Source organism: Cucurbita maxima, unplaced genomic scaffold (assembly GCF_002738345.1).
Source record: "Cucurbita maxima cultivar Rimu unplaced genomic scaffold, Cmax_1.0 Cma_Scf00004, whole genome shotgun sequence".
NCBI classification, from domain to species: Eukaryota; Viridiplantae; Streptophyta; class Magnoliopsida; order Cucurbitales; family Cucurbitaceae; genus Cucurbita; species Cucurbita maxima.
This window is the reverse complement of record NW_019272020.1, coordinates 2178405-2196912: the sequence shown is the minus strand read 5'-3', so window position 1 is coordinate 2196912 and position 18508 is coordinate 2178405. Positions and strand designations below refer to the sequence as shown.

The 18508-nt window shown below is 34.6% G+C and overlaps 6 protein-coding genes across 8 annotated transcripts; 2 read left to right on the top strand and 4 right to left on the bottom strand.

Annotated features, from left to right (window-relative positions):
• Nucleotides 1–377: 377 nt before the first annotated feature.
• Nucleotides 378–17765, bottom strand: LOC111478083 (alkane hydroxylase MAH1-like). The gene is made up of 3 exons (XM_023122173.1): nucleotides 17754–17765; nucleotides 3699–3704; nucleotides 378–1939 (listed from the first exon to the last, which is right to left on the bottom strand). Exon 3 carries the CDS (start codon nucleotides 1922–1924, stop codon nucleotides 413–415), a length of 1512 nt encoding a protein of 503 aa, XP_022977941.1. The 5' UTR covers nucleotides 1925–1939; nucleotides 3699–3704; nucleotides 17754–17765; the 3' UTR covers nucleotides 378–412.
• LOC111478091 lies at nucleotides 4729–5646 on the top strand. Its single transcript, XM_023122188.1, has 2 exons — nucleotides 4729–5042; nucleotides 5139–5646. The coding sequence occupies exons 1-2, from the start codon at nucleotides 4810–4812 to the stop codon at nucleotides 5350–5352; spliced, it is 447 nt and encodes a 148-aa protein (XP_022977956.1). The 5' UTR covers nucleotides 4729–4809; the 3' UTR covers nucleotides 5353–5646.
• Nucleotides 5779–7430, bottom strand: LOC111478087 (uncharacterized protein At5g64816-like). Of its 3 annotated transcripts, XM_023122180.1 has the most exons (4): nucleotides 7221–7362; nucleotides 6709–6785; nucleotides 6484–6600; nucleotides 5779–6354 (listed from the first exon to the last, which is right to left on the bottom strand). In XM_023122180.1, exon 4 carries the CDS (start codon nucleotides 6330–6332, stop codon nucleotides 5952–5954), a length of 381 nt encoding a protein of 126 aa, XP_022977948.1. In that variant the 5' UTR covers nucleotides 6333–6354; nucleotides 6484–6600; nucleotides 6709–6785; nucleotides 7221–7362; the 3' UTR covers nucleotides 5779–5951. The 3 variants fall into 3 exon arrangements, with proteins under 3 accessions (XP_022977948.1, XP_022977951.1, XP_022977947.1); XM_023122183.1 differs by lacking the exon at nucleotides 6484–6600; XM_023122179.1 differs by lacking the exons at nucleotides 6484–6600; nucleotides 6709–6785 and having other exon boundaries at nucleotides 7221–7430.
• On the bottom strand, nucleotides 8429–12711 carry LOC111478081 (serine/threonine-protein kinase PBS1-like). Its single transcript, XM_023122169.1, has 10 exons — nucleotides 12330–12711; nucleotides 12205–12248; nucleotides 11992–12095; nucleotides 11798–11916; nucleotides 11033–11731; nucleotides 10701–10949; nucleotides 10452–10612; nucleotides 10135–10365; nucleotides 9914–10063; nucleotides 8429–8726 (listed from the first exon to the last, which is right to left on the bottom strand). The coding sequence occupies exons 1-10, from the start codon at nucleotides 12538–12540 to the stop codon at nucleotides 8487–8489; spliced, it is 2208 nt and encodes a 735-aa protein (XP_022977937.1). The 5' UTR covers nucleotides 12541–12711; the 3' UTR covers nucleotides 8429–8486.
• Nucleotides 13777–14531, bottom strand: LOC111478090 (probable WRKY transcription factor 51). Its single transcript, XM_023122187.1, has 2 exons — nucleotides 14120–14531; nucleotides 13777–13983 (listed from the first exon to the last, which is right to left on the bottom strand). The coding sequence occupies exons 1-2, from the start codon at nucleotides 14479–14481 to the stop codon at nucleotides 13848–13850; spliced, it is 498 nt and encodes a 165-aa protein (XP_022977955.1). The 5' UTR covers nucleotides 14482–14531; the 3' UTR covers nucleotides 13777–13847.
• On the top strand, nucleotides 15760–18468 carry LOC111478089 (iron-sulfur assembly protein IscA, chloroplastic-like). The gene is made up of 3 exons (XM_023122186.1): nucleotides 15760–16017; nucleotides 16882–17100; nucleotides 18184–18468. The coding sequence occupies exons 1-3, from the start codon at nucleotides 15861–15863 to the stop codon at nucleotides 18324–18326; spliced, it is 519 nt and encodes a 172-aa protein (XP_022977954.1). The 5' UTR covers nucleotides 15760–15860; the 3' UTR covers nucleotides 18327–18468.
• The last annotated feature ends 40 nt before the right edge of the window (nucleotides 18469–18508 follow it).

Here is an 18508-nt window from a genome sequence, read left to right as displayed (position 1 = left end):
TTCCAACAGTAAAATAAATTATTTGACGAATGAATGGTTGAGATTAAATTAATATAATTATTAATTATATAATCAGAAAAGGGGACAAAGTAATGGATAATTATCAATTAAAATTTCCTTCCAGCTCACATATTTCATATTTCTTAGAGAAAATAATGGATAATATTTGACAAAAGAATAAATAAATAAAAATATAGATATATTTATTTGAATCTCCGACCTCAAAATATTGTAGCATTCTTTTTATTGATATAATATAGAACATTAATGCATGTTAGTAGACAATTCCATTATTATTTCTTTTGTTGTTTAGTCCTTTATTTTTTCAAACTTTTAAAATATAAACGAAAAATAAAAATATTTAAAAACAAACGTAGAAAATCCAACCCTCACACGAAGAACAAAAATTGAGTCACCATCTCTTTGTTACCCTGACCTTGAATCCATGCTTCATATGAAGAATAACGGAAGCACTTGGAACAACCGCCTGCCCTGTTTCTTGAACAATCGCGTAGTTATGGATAATGGCGGCTGCCACTATTTTGAGCTCAGTGAATGCCACTTGCTTTCCCAAGCAAGTCCTTGGCCCTGCGTTGAACGCCAAGAATTTGTAAGACGGCATGTGCTTGATCCTTCCTGTTTCTGATATCCATCGCTCTGGCTTGAACTCCATGCAATCCTTCCCCCACACATCGCTCATTCTTCCCAATGCGTATAATGAAAATAGTATCTTTGTTTTGGGGTTTATGTGATGCCCTGATGGAAGAATGTCGGGCTGTACACACACCTTGTGTTGGAGTGGTACTGGTGGGTATAGTCTAAGAGCTTCGCATAATGCCCCATGGAAGTATACTAATTTATCTAACTTTTCGATCGAGAATATCCGCCATTGACAACGAGCTTCGCTCGTTGGAATCGTTGTTTCGAGCTCTTCTCTTATCTTTGATTCGACTGTCGGATTGTTTGCAAGACAGAAGAAAAACCAAGACAGAGCTGAACTTACAGTGTCTCTGCCTGCAAGCATGAAATTTAAGACCGTGTCTCTTAACATCTTGTCGTCATTTTCTCTGTTTTTCATGTATGATGACATTAAATCAATTCCCCCTTCTGGGTCTTCGTTTTTCAGCTGATTCATGCTCTGTCTTTTGGCGGCTATCAATTTTGCGATGGTTTGATCTATGATTTCCCAAGCTTGTTTCAGTCTCTTGGCTTGTCCAATTTGGAATTTCTTCTGGAATTCCCATAATCTTTTGGGAAAAACATGGCGGAGAAAAATCACTTCCTCTACGTCGTCCATGGCTTTTGAGAATGGAACTTGAGGGAATTCAAGAGATAAGCTGTTGAGGTCGAAGCCAGTGACGAGCTGACAAGTTGAATCGAACGAGAATCTCTGGAACAAATCTTGCAAATCCAACACCGACCCATTTTCACAAACACTTTCAAGTATTGGAATCAACCCTTGTTTCACCTTCTGCAACGTAATTTTCTCCAAGAATTGGAGAAAATTATGATGACGGAACAGGGAATGAGCGGTTATGCGTTGAATTTTCCAAGCATCGGAGTCGGAGTTGAAAATTCCGTCTCCCAAAACGTCGAAAATGTACTTGAAATCAGGGCCTTTTGGGTAGCTTCCGAAATTGGCACTCAAAATGTGGTGGATGTTTGAAGGGTCGACGGTGATCAAGAAGTCGAGACCTGTAAACCAAACGCCTTTGAAGAAGAAAGTAGAGCCAGCTTCGTGTAAGACTTCGGTTATACGATCATGGGCTCGGTGGATATGGCCGACTACGGTGGGCCTCATACCCAGGATGGGCCAATTCCATGGGACAACCCCACTCAATTTTCCCCTCGACATTCCAGAGATGATTATGAAAACAAATGGTAAGAACGCAAAAACGATTAATGAAAAGTCGGTGGAAGCCATTGGAGCTCTGCAAAACTTGGATTGTATTATGTTCATATATAATGGAAAACTAGGTTGGATTGGGGCATGCGGGACTCTCATGTTACAATCTCGTTTAATTCAAATTACTTTCTATCAAGGTTATATTATTTTTTTGTTTGCCAACTTTTTGTATTTACACGATCTTATAAAAAAAAAATACATCTCACAATCTACTTCTTTCGGTGCACTTGATACTTACCATTTCTCTAATCAATATGGAGTCCTCCAAATCCACTTTACACGGGGATTTAGTGTCCTTGCTAGCACACTGCCTCATATTCACGCCTTTTAAGGCTCAACCTCCTCACTGATATCTGGCTTTGATATATCATTTGTAACGGTCCAAGCCCACAAGTAGCAAATATTGTTTGTTTGGTTGAGACTTATAATATATTTTTATACCCATGTCATGTTTGTTTCTTGCGACTTACTGTATTTGATTTGGTCTAGGGTTGGGCCAGGAGGGTTTCTTAACGCCTCATCCTATTTCATCAGATCCGGGATGTGATATGGTTCCGAAGGATGAACTGGATATGGACAGTTCCAATAAGATTTCATTCTTGAACAAAAATCCATTTATTTATTTATTTCATCTATTCCATGACCGTAGAACAGGAGGGAATACAGAAGTCCAAATAATTCGATTCGGAGTCAGGACACTAAGATTTAAGGAAAAATTTGTACTCATGAAAAAAAGCTTCTTAAATCGGTTAGGTAACCATCCCTATCTGTCATGATTCAGAATTAACTTCAATTATCAAATGTAAATATTTCCTTTTTTTCCAAATTGACTTAAAAAATTGCGCCTCATAAAAATTACTGTTTACAAAAATAATAATAATAACTAAAAACTATTAAATCTTATTTCCTATATAATAAAAAGTTATAATTATAAGAAAAGAAAAAAATCTCATAAAAAATTATTTTACAATTTTAATAATTAATCGTTAAAACATTTAAAAATAAAATCGAGAAATTTAAAATATTAGATTGAAAAAGGGAAATATTATCATTATCCTCAATTTAAAATATTATTGAAAAATGAAAATATTATCATTATCCTAAAAAAAATAATTAAAAAAAAAATCAAAATGTTATCATTAATAAGCCATACATTACCTGATGAGTGACAGGTTACCAGAGATCATTCAAATATAATAAATAGCCGTACTTAATAATGCATGCTACCCATAATTTATTTTCCTCCAAACTATATAGGTTCAAAAGATACAACCACTCAAATATAAATTAAAAAGTTATTATTATGACAAAAAAAAAAAAATATATATATATATATATATATATATATATATATATATATATATATATATATATATATATATATATATATATATATATATATATATATATATTATTTAAAATATTTTACAATAGTATAATTCTTTTTTATTTAAAATACTCTTTGTTAAAATCTATTCGTAAAAAATATTCTACTTTTTTATCGAAAAAAAAATTGAATTTGTGGTATTGTTTCCATTCAAACTCGAAATGGTCCCTATATAAAAAGGTTACTCATTAATTTAAATTTATTATTTTTATAATTAAGATATCGACATTTTATCAATATTTGTTGCGCATTTATGGTAAACGTGAAAATAACATTTTCCTAATTTACATGATGTTAGGAAAGATTAAAAAAATTGAAATGAAGCTGCAAACCCTATTTTTAGTAGGTAGTAAATGAGTTGGATACATTTCGTATTTTCAATTGAATACATATTTAATATTAAACTTACTCCTAATAACTAATTATTCACCCAAATCTCTATACAATTTTTAAAATGTATATTAAAATTGTAATAAATAAATATTCTATAAACTAATATATGTACGACCCTTTAAATAAATAAATGAATTGAGTCTAAAGAGTGTCTTTCTAATAACTTCTCATTAAAAAAAAAAATAAAGAAATTATTTTACATTTATTCTGCTGTTAATATATCACCCATATAAGAGTTAGAAAGTTTGTTTGGGAGGGTTTGTGTAACAAGAAAAAATTATAATTTTAACCCATGGTTGGAAGAAGTTAACCTAATTTGTAATTTTTTTAAGAAAAAATTGAAAAATATTTATATTTTCTAATCTGTAAAGATGTTTTTAAAATCTAAATTAAATTATAAAACCCATTTAATAATCATTTAACTCTTTTATTTTTTTAATATTTCTATTTATTTTTAACTGCTTAGTCTGAAAATTGTTTTTTGAGAAACATTTGATTTCCGAAATTAATAATAATTAAGTGAATTTTCAAAATCTAAATCCAGTAAAAAAAAAAAAAAAAAATTTAATTTTGTTTTTATTTTTTTGGGCCCTAATGCCCAATTAGTCCGTACATATAAAATAAATTTTAGAACATGAATAAACATTTTATTAGGAAAATAAATACAAGACTAAATTAATAAAATATAATTTTGAAGTTGTATAGTTAATAACTCTTAAAAACTTTTTAAAATTTTTTAAAAAAAACATTGTTATTTTTAAATGAAAACGTTATTATATTATTTTAAAAATATTTTTGAAGGGTTTAAAAAAATATCTTTTCAAAAGTTTGATTAATTTTTTTAAAACCTTCTTTAAAAAAACTTAAAAAATTCTCACATTAATATTTATAATTAGGAGGAAAAAAAGTTTTTTTTGGTTAAATTTGAATGGTTGAAAATTGGTTTGGTTAAATTTGAAACCACAAAGGAGAGATTTGAATGGTTAAAAGTAAGGCTAAATTTAAGGAAGAAATGAAAGGCTAAAGTGAAGGGAGTAAACGAAACTGTCTGCAGAATTGAATGTCAGAAATAGAATACAAATGGCAGTCTGTGTTTGAATGAGAAGCCTTTTTTGAAAACGCCATGGAAATCTTCAACCCAAAAACTCGAAGCAGATTGCTTCTTCTGTTCTTCGTTTTGATGCTTCACGTTGCTTCATGCTTTGCAGAACCCAATAAGGCTCCCGAGAGGCCCTCTTTTGGGAACTTCATTCAAGAAACTGTCGCTATTTTGAAGAAATCCCATCCCTCTCCATGGGACAAGGTCAAATGTCTCATTCACCAAATGCAGTTGCAGTTTTTCCCTCCTAATTTAGAGTAACTTTCTTCCCTTCATTCCTAACATGTTCATTTTGATCTTGCCTGTTTTTGATGGGTTGTTTCTATGTGAAAACATCTGATTGTGTGTTTCAGTTTTAGGAGTAGTGATGAAGCAAAGGGTGTGGTTGATGAAGTGAAAGAAGCAGTGGAGAAGAGCTTTGGAGCAAGCAAAGATGCAGTTTCCGAGTCTGCTAAATCTGCAGCAAAAGTGATGGAGGAAGCAGTGGACAAGGTGAAAGAGAACCTGGTTGACAAGGACAAGGAGAAGGACAAGGACAAGGACAAACATTCTCATGATGAGCTTTGATCATCCTTCTCTGTCGAAGGAGATCTTCCACTTTTCAACAACTTTCTATCTGTCCCTTTTTTTTCCACCAGATGAAAAATTCGCATCGATTCATTTACATCGAACCTATATGATTTAGATTGTGATAGAGATCTTAACCAGAAAACGATATGATAAATAGGCTTCTTGTGACAGATAAGGATCATTTTGTGCCTTATTCTAGTCACTTCCGTTCAGCATGAATGGATGAAGTCCATTTGCTTTTCTATTTATTCAACGAAATCTTTGAGGAATGTTCAGCAGAGTATCTATTAATATATCTGATCCTATCTTCGTTTGAAGAAATGGAAGTCAATAAATGAAACAAATCCAATAATGAATGCAAGAAAGCAGTGGTTCAGAGGAAAAGTCAATAAATTGTGAACCAGACACAAGCAATTTGAACTATTAAAGAAGCAACACTGTATTATAACAAGAGGAACTTGGGTAAATTGAGAAAAACATTTCATAACATCTTCCAGAAAGCCAAAAGTTCTCTAGGTCAATGTTTCACAACTCAAAATGTGATACAGGGTATGCATGGAAAGACCACATTATTTACACACATCATGCCAGATTCACTAAGATGAATGTGAAGCAGAAAGCTTAAGACATTCACTCTGGCATCTCCTAAGACAAATGTCGTTCCAGTTTGGTACTTGATGCTGGTTCACACAGACAGTGCGAGCACATGCATCCGTGCAGGCGTCGAGTTCAGATAATCCACATACAGTCATGCAAGTATCGGGAATTGGGTCTTTCGAGAATGAGCCTACCTTTTTCAACATTCTTTTTGATGTGCAGACCCTCTCACAGACAAAAATGTCTTCTGGATTCTTCTCCCTTCCCCTAGCTGTCTTTATTTTCTGCTCCTCAGAATGCCTCCTCCTCATTCTGTATGCTTGTCCTGCAACTACTGCTGGAATAGCTGCCCCCAATATCGACCACCATACTTCCACCATCAGCTCTCTTCTCCCTTGAATCCTGCACCAACAGAACAAAATAGGGTGAACAGAGACTTGGTCAATCAATAATATATGCTAGCGGTGGGCTTGTGCCGTTACAATAATATAGGATAATCCTACCAATATTCTGACTAAACTCATCTACAACCTTAAAAAGTTCTGGTCGGGAGTTGGTTAACGAATTCAAGGAACAAAATTACAAGGATCTCTTCCCATGAGAAAGATTTGCCAAGACAACAAGGGGCATACTTCTTCGCGCAGAGTACTGAAAAATTGATAGTTCTCATAGTTCTCAGATCAAATTTAAGACAGAAAAACCCGGGGACAGTAAGTTATATATAAAGAGAAACGAGAACGCCATTCTTGCTGTTACCTGTAACATACGAGTATTAGTCCTTTAGCAACCAAACAACAATTTAAACAAGAACACTCGTCTGCTAGTAGATTAACCTGCTCGAACAAGTCCAGCCATTTAGTAATCAATCAACAACCCATACGAGAAAACTTGACATTTCGCATGCAAGAAAGAGCCAAATTCAGAAACAAGACCGGGAAATGGGAACAAAACAAGAAAGAAAAAACCAATTAACATATACACACAATCTACCTATACTATATATAAATTATCCGACTGATTCGCTGATAAATAAAGAAGAAGAGAGATGCTGGAGAGTTCTTGGTCGCAAAAACAAGCCAAGTTCAGCAGCGATTAAAGAGAAACAGATGATCAGACTTATGCAAGAAATCGAAAGAAGACTTTTGTTTTTCAATTCTATTCGTCTAATGTATTTTGAAATCAATAAATCAATAAAATCCCATCCTCCATTATTTCGTTAAACAAGTCCAAAGTGAGGAGAAAGAAAAGGATGAAGATTGAGAGAATACCGGAAACAGCAAGAGTAGAAAGTCAGCCCAAATCCTCTAAGAGAGGGAGGTTCCGGTGGAATGAGCGGAAAAATACGGCAACGGCGGCACAGAACCGGAGAGAGGCCACGGCGAGGACGCTGAGCTGCTGAAAGAGAGTAGGAAATGACGGGAAGAAGATGATGACAGGGTTTAGGGTTTCCCTCCATTTTATTCATTTTTTATTTTTTATTTTTTTTAAAATCAATTTTTAAATATAAAATTCCAGTTTTGTGACGATGAGTTTTAATTTCATATCTTTCTCCCTTCGATTTTCAATTTTTTTTATTTTTTTTTATTTCTGAAAATGTGACACAAGAGATAGAAGAAGAAAATCCATTAATTTAAAAAAAATTCAATTTATTAACCTTAAATAACAATTTTTAAATATATATATATATATATAAACAAACAATTGTCAAAACAACAATATTTACCGCCAAAACAGGATCCTGACTTACCTCGATTTCAACGAATTTGATTGGCCAAAATAAATAAATAATAATAATAATAAATAAAGAGAGTGATAAAAATGGCAATTTCACGATCTCAACTCTCTTAATTTTTGGTAAACAATTTGTTTCCTAACTTAAAATACAAAAACCGGCACCATTGCCCGCCTCCGCCGCCGCCGCCGCGCCGCCGCCGATTCGGTTGCTAAAACCGTCAGAACGAGGATCCGACCACCAGAAACGCCGGTATGGAGAACAACAGCGACGACACGCTGATCAATTCTCAAAAAAGAATTCCGATCGTCGTTAATCCTGGTGAAACAGGTAACGAGTTCACGATGTGGTCGCCATTGATGGATCATATAGTGCAAATTTCTTCTTCGAGCAAGTCATTGGCTGATAAAGTCGACGAAATCGATTCGAAAATCGATCGTGTTCTTTATTCTTCGAAGAATTTTAGGAGATTACCAATTTTTGAAGAGATCTGTCCGTCTTCCTCTGCGTCTTCGTGAGTTTCTTCCTCTTTTTTTCTTTTCAATTCTGATTCTTTTGATTCTTTAGGAGTTTCTTTTAGATTTGAGATGGAAATAGCTGATATATTATGATTCGATTATTTTCCTTTTACAGTTTCTTTTAGGTTTAAGACGGAGATCGTGATTCAAGAACCCTAAAAATTGGTTCTAGATTAAGATTAAACAAAAAAAATTTATTTGATTACTCAAATATCGTTCTTTACCAATTAAAAAAAAATCAAGACATTTTATTTGGCAAATTCCAGGTATTTTCACAATGGTACCTAAACTTCGTGAGGTTCTTTTAGATATTCTTTTAACTTCTGACGACGACGCGGGATGATATTTGAGGTCGTCGTTTGAGCATTAGTCGATGATGTACCGTCGTAGTCTATGTCACGGAGTGCAAAACTTAGGCTCGGTTTGGTCATAAACTTCAGGAAGATATCATCAGCATCATGATGGTTTAGCTCCTTCGATGAGCCATCATCAACACGTGCCTCCCCTTTTAATACCTTCAATATCTGAATTAATAAATATAAATATATTGTTTAGATTTATTAAATTTTAACTAATTCATTTAGAATTAATATTTTACATTATCTTAACTATTTAATCTATAACTTTCTGTTTGTTTTTTTTATATACAGAAATGCTAATGTTAAATTATTATTCAATTTGATAATAATTTTCATGCAATATATATGTACATGTTTATATATATATATAGGAAATGTTGATAGATAATTACAAGAATGAAGAAAAAAATCAACCATGATTTACGATTTATTAATTTTAACACAAACATTTATATACATTTACTTTTTAGATACATTTTGCCAAATAAAATTGTGAGATTGATGACGCTACTGCCAAAATGGATAATATCTACTGACAAAGAACTTGGGCTGAGCTGTTACAAATGTATCAGAGCTAGACACCGGGTGGTGTGCCAAGGACGTTGGCCCCAAGGGAGGTGGATTGAGGTGGATTGTAAGATCCTAGAGGGGAATGAAGTATTGCTTTTAAGAGTATGGAAACCTATCCCTAACGGACTGCCGTTTTAAAAGTCTAAAGAGGGGAAGCCCAAAAAGAAAAGTCTAAAGAGGGGAAGCTCGAAAAGAAAAGTCTAAAGAGGGGAAGCTCGAAAAGAAAAGTCTAAAGAGGGAAGCGTGATGAAAAGTCAAAGGACGATATCTCCTAACTTTGAGGGAAGTCGGAAGGGAAAGTTCAAAAAGAACAATATCTCCTAACCTTTAAGGGAAGTCGGGAGGAAAAGTTCAAAGGGAAAGTACAAAGCAAATAATATCTACTAACGTTGAGGGAAAGCTTGGAAAAGAAAGTTAAAAAATGACAATATCCGCTAACGGTGAGGGATAAAGCCTGGAAAGGAAAGTTCAAATAGGACAATATCTGCTAAAGTTGAGGGAAAGCCTGGAAAGGAAAGTCCAAAGAGAACAATATTCGCTAACGTTGAGGAAAAGCCTGAAAAAAAAAGTCAAAATAGGACAATATCCGCTAATGCTAGGCTTGGGGCTAATACAACAAATTCTCTTATATAACTAGAAAAAAACCTTCCTAAAAAACACCAAAGTTCTGAAAGCAAAGCCAATGAGTTCTTGCAAATGAAAACAAATTGAAAAGCAGCAAGCAAGATAAGAACATATATGAACTTTCAGAATCTGAACAATAAAGATGATGATTTTCGTACCTCGCTCACATTCGGACGTAACCGAGCTGATAGATCAATGCAAAGCTTAGCTGCCATAACCACTCTTTGAACCTCATCATCAGTGAACTCTATATCCAGCTCTGGATCCATTAATACCCTTGGATCCTCACTGTTCAACACTTCCTTCGCCTGTGAGTAGCATTTTTATGAGTTCAGGCGCAGAAAATGTTTGTCAACCCAAAAAAAGACCTAGTTCTTACCCATAGGACTAAGCTTCCTTGCCCTTCACCAACACCAAAACGATCAATGGGACGCCTACCTGACAGAAGTTCGAGAAGAACGACCCCGAAGGCATAAACATCGATTTTGTCACTGACCTTTCCATGCATGAGATATTCTGGAGCAATATATCCGAACGTCCCTACCACATCAGTGTTCACTACATACGACGAATCCGTTGGTCCCCTCATAGCAAGCCCGAAATCGGATAGCTGCAACGAACACAACAACATTAACTTCTAGGAAATATAATGCCATTGTAATGGCCAGTAAGATGATGCATAAACTTGGTATGAACCTGGGGTTGGAGCTTCTCAGAAACAAGAATATTGGAAGATTTAATATCTCTGTGAATAACAGGCGAAGAACACTCATTGTGAAGGTAGTTTAGTGCCTCAGCAACAGCAATAGCTACTTTGAATCTCATTTCCCATTGAAATTTACCTCTTCCCTTTTGGCCTGCCTTACACAACCATCCACACAATTATAATAAGTTCGAAGCAATCTCAAAGACGGCGAAAAACAGAATCCAGGCGTCGAAACTCACCGTGCAAATTTTCGTCCAAACTCCCTTCAGGGAAGTAGTCATATACTGAAATAAGATGCTCGTTTTCCATGCATATACCGATAAGAGGTGCGATGTGTTCGTGTTTGATCGAGGAAACGATGTCTAATTCCATCAAAAAGTTGTCCCGAGCGTCGTTGTTCGACTTCAGAACTTTTACCACAACAGACGTGCCATTGAGAAGACATCCTTTGTATACGCTGCTATATCCTCCCTCTCCTATGAGATTTTCTGTTTCATTATTAAATACAATGTTCAGGAACAGAACTTAAGTATCACAGGAAATATATGCCTATATGATCAAACTGACCAACCTGCAGCGAAATTGGAAGTCGCCGTTTTTAGCTCGGCATAGCTGAAGCACTTGCAACCCGATCGATTCGTCTTGATGGGAAGCTTCAGCTGCTTGGATACATAACCAACCTGGGACTCCAAATTTGTGTCGATTGTATCAGTTGTTTGGTTAGACATGCTTGTCTCAGACGATGAATCTGATCGTTCCGAAAGAGCTACAGGTCTAAGGGGCCAACCAGGTGTCTCTTGTTGAAGTTCATTCACAAATAAAGAGACTGAAAGGGACAGTTTTTCGTTGTGTTCGACTTCATTACCATCGTCTCCAACGTTCTGAAGCACCATTGGACTGGTTTCTTCCATCCATTCATTCTGGTCTTTTGGTAACGCTGCAGCACCTGATCTATTAGGCAGGCTCATAACCCATTGAACCACAGAAACATTTCTAGCTCTTTTTCTTATAACCCCATGACCTCCTTGACAACTTCTCCGTCGTAGAGGCCAACCAAGATTTGATTCAGGAAGCTGTCTTCGAACAACGGATATCGAATTCAGAAGAGCTTTCGTATTCTGACCGTTCACATTGCCACTTCTCGAGTCGGTTTCTTCGTCCCGATCATCGGAAGCAACAACTGCAAGGAGCTCATCACTATCTCCCTTTGCTTCCTTTGCATAAACAACCTCGTTGAAATAGAACTCAGGCCTCAACTGTAGCTGAAAACCTGAAAATTTACGAACATCAGCGAACATTTAAGCAGTTTCCAAGTAGACAAGCTTCCACGACAAACCTCTAAACTGATCAGCTGTTGAGTGTCCTTTAAATATGGTCTTCCCCTTATGAACAGCAAGCACAATGCTAGTGGCAGGTAGCTGATTGGCAAACCATTTGGCAAGTGAAACCCAATTCCTGGATGATAATTTCCAAAGAGTTAGCCAAATTCCAAACCATCTTGATGCACCTGGTAAAGTTAGCTCAACCTACCCGAGTGGACCTGTCGGGTCAAATTCTAGCACCACAGCCATGGATCTCTGCTTGGCTAGCCTCTTAGCTATAGTTTCCCCTGAATCTGAACCCACAAGTTCATTCTGGAACGCATGCACTCAATCAATCAATCAATCAACTAATAAAAAAAACACCAAATGATTCTACTGCGTTTCCAATAAACAAACAAACAAACAGCTTATAATAACTCACTGATTTCATCACAGGAAACCCTTTTCTGAACTTTGGATCATATTCTGAAGAACATAATAGATATCAGAAAATCAGAACAGCCAGTATTGATATTCATTCACAAGCTTCATCATGGTCACTCATACCTGAATCTTCACAAACATGGATGGCAACCAAATGGCGTCTCAGTTCGGCAGACCCTACATCACCACCGTCGAGCCACCGTGTACCGCCGCCATCGACTATTATACACGCCGGCTGCCCCTTCTTGTCCAATCTCTCGCGATTTCCATTACCAAACCTTCTTCCATGATGGTTTAAAATCAAAATCCACGGACCAAAGCGGGCACCCACCATTTTCGAAGCTCGGATTTCTCTTACGGATTTGAAAAAATAAATACCCAGATAGAGAAATCAACGAAATCGAAAATATTATTCAAAGTTATGAAAACCCCATGAAATTTCTTTGCCCCTTCTTTTCCGGACAGAAAAATCAGCTCAATAGGTTGATTTTAAACGAGTTGAATAGTGAAATTGTATAATCATTGAGGAAGATTAAACTGTAAGGAAACGTGAGGCGGCACGGGATCATAATTTGCTCATTACAAATTTTTTATTGATAAAACAGTAGTTTACCAATCTGTGACAGAGACGACAAGCTGCTAATTGAAATTAATTAAGAGAAAAATATTTAATTGGTACGCCTAATTGGACTCGTTGAAGTCAACGATTATTCCTGTTTTTGACCAACCATATTTTTCCTTTTAGCTGTCTCTCCCACGTCATCGCCCACCAACTCTTGATTTTTTTTTAATGTTTCGTGTTTATGTTGTTTTTTTTTTTCTTTTGAGGATTCGTTAATCTTTATGTTTTTAACAAACAATCTAATAAAAATTATAAATTTAATATTTATCTCATAATAAAAATTAAAATTTTTCATTGGGGATTTTCTTTTTAATTTAATATTTATTATCTATAAAGTTTTAGTTTTGTATTTTATAGGAAGCTTTTTGTTTTTAGTGTTTTACCATTAATAAATGTTATTATTGGTTGAAGATAAAAACATATATGAAATAGTATTTAGTAAATTACTACAAATTTGGAGTAAATTAAAGACTATTTATTATTTACTAACAGTAAAGTTTGTTATTATTACTATTTATTTATTTATCTTTTGAGTATTCTTTCTACTAACAATTCCTTACTCTTTTCGGACCTTTTTTTTTAATTAATTATCATCTCTGTATAATATAATATCGACAACTCCAAAACCATAATTTTGTTGCAAACCGCTCAAACCCAATTACATGAAGTGCGAGTTTGTTTTGATGTTGAGTCGATGGATGTGAACATAGTGACTTTAAAAGACGTGTGGTATAGTCTTAAGAAAGACATTTCAATTTGAGACTTCAATATAATTCATTGTGAAGTCATAGAATTTTAATCATGATATTTTAAACCAATAATATGCTATAAAATCATACAAATAGAGAGATTGTTCTAATTAATTATATATATATATATATATATATATATATATATATATATATATATATAAAAGTCTTCTCCCCAACAAGGAAAAAGTGAAGTTGAAAGCATAGGGATAGGAAGGAGATGAAGAAAGGCAAATGGGACGATGTCTAGGATGAACTAATATCAGATCGTTACACCATATCAAAAAAAGGGCTTGCATGGTTGTGAATCCCTTCGTATGTTGTTATAACATAGCTTGAATCATCTCTGTCTCTTTCTACTCTCTTCTTCACTCCACACCCTCCATTCAAGCATTTATAGTAATTCCTATCAAATTAGGGTACCGAGATTTTAAATTTAGAAGATACGTTCATTATTACACAATTCATAACTAAAATCATTTATACTAACTGATATGTGTTAGATTTGATTCGAAAGAGATAATTAACATATGAATAATTACCTTAGATGAGAGGTGTTCTTGACAGATTTTTTGCCATACTTTCTCCATTTGAAGCCATCATCTAAGATTTCCAAAACCGACTTTGTTCTAAATGCAACCCTATTATTGCACCCAACTCCTCTCTCCTTTTTTCTTTTCTCCACTTGCATGCTATTATTGTCTATGGACGTTGCTTTCATGGATCCCCTCTCTGCTTCCGTTCTTGCCTCCGTCGACAACGACGCCATGGTCTCGGCTTCAAGGCCAAAATTAGGTAGTGGGTAACTTGAGACATCGAAAAGATCCATGAACGAGAAGGACGAGTCTTGAAACTGGTGGTAGTCGAGGAAGAAACTAGGGTTTTGAAGGGGATTCATAGCCATGAAAGTAAATGCTTGGAAGAGGAGAAAAATGAGGGAGCAAGTGCAAGAGAGTCGCTTGTTGATTTATTTATTTTATTTTATTTTTAGAGCTTTAAGTAAACATTATATAAAGTTTTTTAAAAATATAATAAAAAATTTTTTTTTTCCTTGGTTAATCAATGTTGGCTCTTTCCTACTCGCCTTCCTGCCTATTCAAGCTGCCAGCTAGGAAAGTTCTGCTGTATTGACACGTGTCGTTACGTCAGAGGTAGTGATGTCATCATGTTATGTCACTTGTATTTCATAGTGTGTCCACATGCTGTCTCGCTCTTCCACCTGTACTTTCTTTTTTCTCTAGATAAAATATGGAAAGAGATTTAAAAATAAAGTTAAATTACAAATATATATATTTAAAAATATTTACCAATAAATCTATGAGTTTTTATAAAATAAGTTTATAAATTAAATTTCTAAGATAAATTAAATAGATATAAATTTAAAAAAAATTGAGTAAATTTGTAACAAATAATTAAAAATAAATAAAAAGTGGTAAAAATGAGTAAATTAGAATAGATGATATTTTATAAACAAAAATATAATCTAATATTTTACCCATATAATTTTTAAAGATTAAGATATTATGTGATTAAAGTTTAAATTGATATAATTATTAGTGTGAGATTTTAATCGGGATCAGCAATTGTACACACGGTAAATATTCTATCAACAATCTTATAGATTGTAATGATGTCTCATCTATTGAACTATATTCAAATTGACGAATCTAAATAATAAAAAGTTAATTGGAATAGTAGACTACAAAAACGATTTGGTCTTGAACAAAGTGGACAGGTGTATCACAATTTTCCTTTATAATGTCTTGATCAATCATTAGTGTTCACACCTTTTAAGGATATATTTTCAAAGAGTTAGGCATATGGTCGAGTAAGTTTGGATAAATGTTTAGTGGTGTTCAAATGATGCGAAAGTAGGACCCACCCAAATTAAGTTAGATTTTTTTTTTTTAATTTTGGGTTGAGTTGAATTTTTGAAAAATTAAAAATAAAATTGGGTCGGTTCGTCAATCCGTCCACCAAAAAAAAAAAAAAAAAATTGCTACTAATAATTCAAATATTTACTTAAAATCGTGGGACAAAAAATATAAATTCAAAAAATAAATGCTATCGAACATAAATTTTAGTAAAAAAAACAGAAAAAATTAAAAAAATTGTACGCCTCATAAAAAACATGTCTTGGAGAAAAATACCTGAACCACTCGATCTTAAAGAAAATAATATATCTTGACCGCACGATGACGATTCGCAAACATTTCCGACTAGTAAAAGGTGGCGGTTCGCATATAAACCGTTCGCCGGACTAATCGCGACCGGTTTTCTTCGATGGCGTTCTCTTCGATTACCATGAAATGCCCCCCTGTTCTTCACCTGCGAGCCCTTCCTAAAAGCTCTGCACCTCAAAGTTCAATTTCCTTTCGATATTCACCTACGAAATTCAGCCGGAGAAAAACCTTATCGATTCGATCGGTTTCAGTCCCAGGTACGCCTCTATTTTATTTTATTTTCCCTCTGCTTTCCTCCTTGATTTTTGGGTATTATATTTGACTGTATCAACGTAGTTCATCGTAGTACTGTTTGGGGGAAAATTAATCAGGAATCTGTTTCTTTTGGATTGGAACTATGAACTTGGGACGAACGTCAGGATTCGAGTTATTCTTTTAATTAATTAAACGTAGGATTCAATTTCTGGTTGCTTTGGATCGAAATTGTTAGCTCATGGAAGTTTTATATTGAAATTAAGAAACAGAATTTTGGGGATTTTCTTATTGAGTTACACGGAAAATAAATTTCCCTGCTACTTGGAACGGATGATTTGTTTGTGAGTTCTAATTCGAGATCCAGTTAGTGATAGACAAACCATGAGTGTGCATATTTGTTTTGTATCAATGCCTAAATGATTAGGATGGATTGATCTTCATGTGGGGGAAAAATGTTTATTAATTCTTGATAGCATTGATCTTTTATTCTTTTTAGAGCATACAGAATGGATTTGAAATGATTAAACAGCTCTTTTTCATGTTGAAACCACTCCGAAATATGTCTTAAATCAATTGAATGTTTGCTTTTATACTTTTAAATGCAATTTTCATACTATTTGAATGATTAAAAGTATGTTTTGGAGTGATTTTGAGTGTGAAAAAAAGTGATTTCAACCAATTTCAAAATCACTCCTAAACATGACATGCAATATGGTTTTGTGAATGGCACTTTCCCTTTGCCGCTTACTAGAGATCAAAGATAAAATCTACTGAGTCTTGCAGTTTCTGCATATGAACTATGCGTTATGATCACAGTTTTGCATTATCATCTTATGTTGTTGAACATGTAAATTGTGATTAAACAGCTGCGCCAGCATCCGAGGGTATAGCACCGGCTATCTCATTAACCGATAATGCATTGAAACACTTGAATAAAATGAGATCTGAACGTAATGAAGATTTGTGCTTGAGAATTGGTGTCAGACAGGGTGGATGCTCTGGTATGTCCTACACGATGGAGTTTGAGAACAGGGAAAATGCTAGACCTGATGACTCAATTATAGAATATAATGAGTTTGTGATTGGTAAGAGTTATAGCTTTTCGTTTTTCGCTCTGAATTTCTAGTGGGGTTCTTAGATTTATCCTTTTTGAATTCATTATCTTTGTAGATGACCCATTTCTTTATATATATATACTCTTAGCTCCATGCCTTCAAAAGAACATGGTGGATCTAAGTTGAGTTTTGCACGTTTTTGGATCGATACTTTCTTTCCCATGGAATGGTAGAGGGAAAGTTTTCAATTCTTCTTAGGATGAAAGAAGCTTACACTTTTATATATTCGGATATAGACGGCCATTTTGTGAGCCATATGCCATAAATGTGAGGGACTCAATGTAACCGCCCAAGCCCACCGCTAGCAAATATTGTCCGCTTTGGCTCGTCACGTATCATTGTTTGCCTCACTGTTTTAACATGCGACTATTAGGCAGATATTTCCACACTCTTATAAGTAATGTTTTGTTCTCCTCTCCAATCGTTGTGGGATCTCACCCAGCATCCTCGTTGGTACACCACTCAGTGTCTGCCTTTGATACCATTTGTAGTAACTCAAGCCCACCGCTAGCAGATATTGTTTGTTTTGGATTGAGAAATCCCACATCGGTTAGAGAGGAGAATGAAACATTTCTTATAAGAGCGTGGAAACCTCTCCCTAATAGACGTTAAAAACGTGAAACTGACGTTGATACGTAACGGGCCAAAGCGGACAATGTTTACTTGCAGTGAGCTTGGACTAATAATTTTACTCAATAGTTCATAGTCTATCTCCTCTTGGACACTCGATGACTTGAATGAATTGATATCATAATTTTTTATGCTGACTGATGAGCAGGTTCTGCAACTTTTGTCAAATATACTTTTCTTTAATCTATACTATTTCAACATGAGCTTGTATATTGTTTCGATTCCTTGACAAATGCTCTCCTACTCTATTGATAAAGGAACCTAAGCATCTTTCAGTGAACTATGAAGGTATCATTTTATCTACTTTATTTTCGACTGTGCCCTCTTAAGTCGTAGACTCGACGACGAATATGAGTTCACTTATATCACTTGCTTTATAGCTTGAGCTTTTGATACAAACTTCCCTCTCTGCTTGTTTTGTAGTATGTGATCCCAAGAGCCTACTTTTCTTGTTTGGAATGCAATTGGACTACAGCGACGCACTTATTGGTGGGGGCTTCTCCTTCAAGAACCCAAACGCTACACAAACTTGTGGCTGTGGAAAATCATTTGCTGCAGAAATGTAGGATCATCATTTGTATATATATATATATATGAATGATTCAACACAAAGTTGATAGTTTCATATTAAAGAAAACTTAGAACGTTGTATAAACTCTTAGTTTGGTAGGCCATCGATCCTAATAACATACCTTCTATTACAAGTCTTTTGTTCGTGATGTTTCTGCTTCAGCCCTTATGGAAAAAT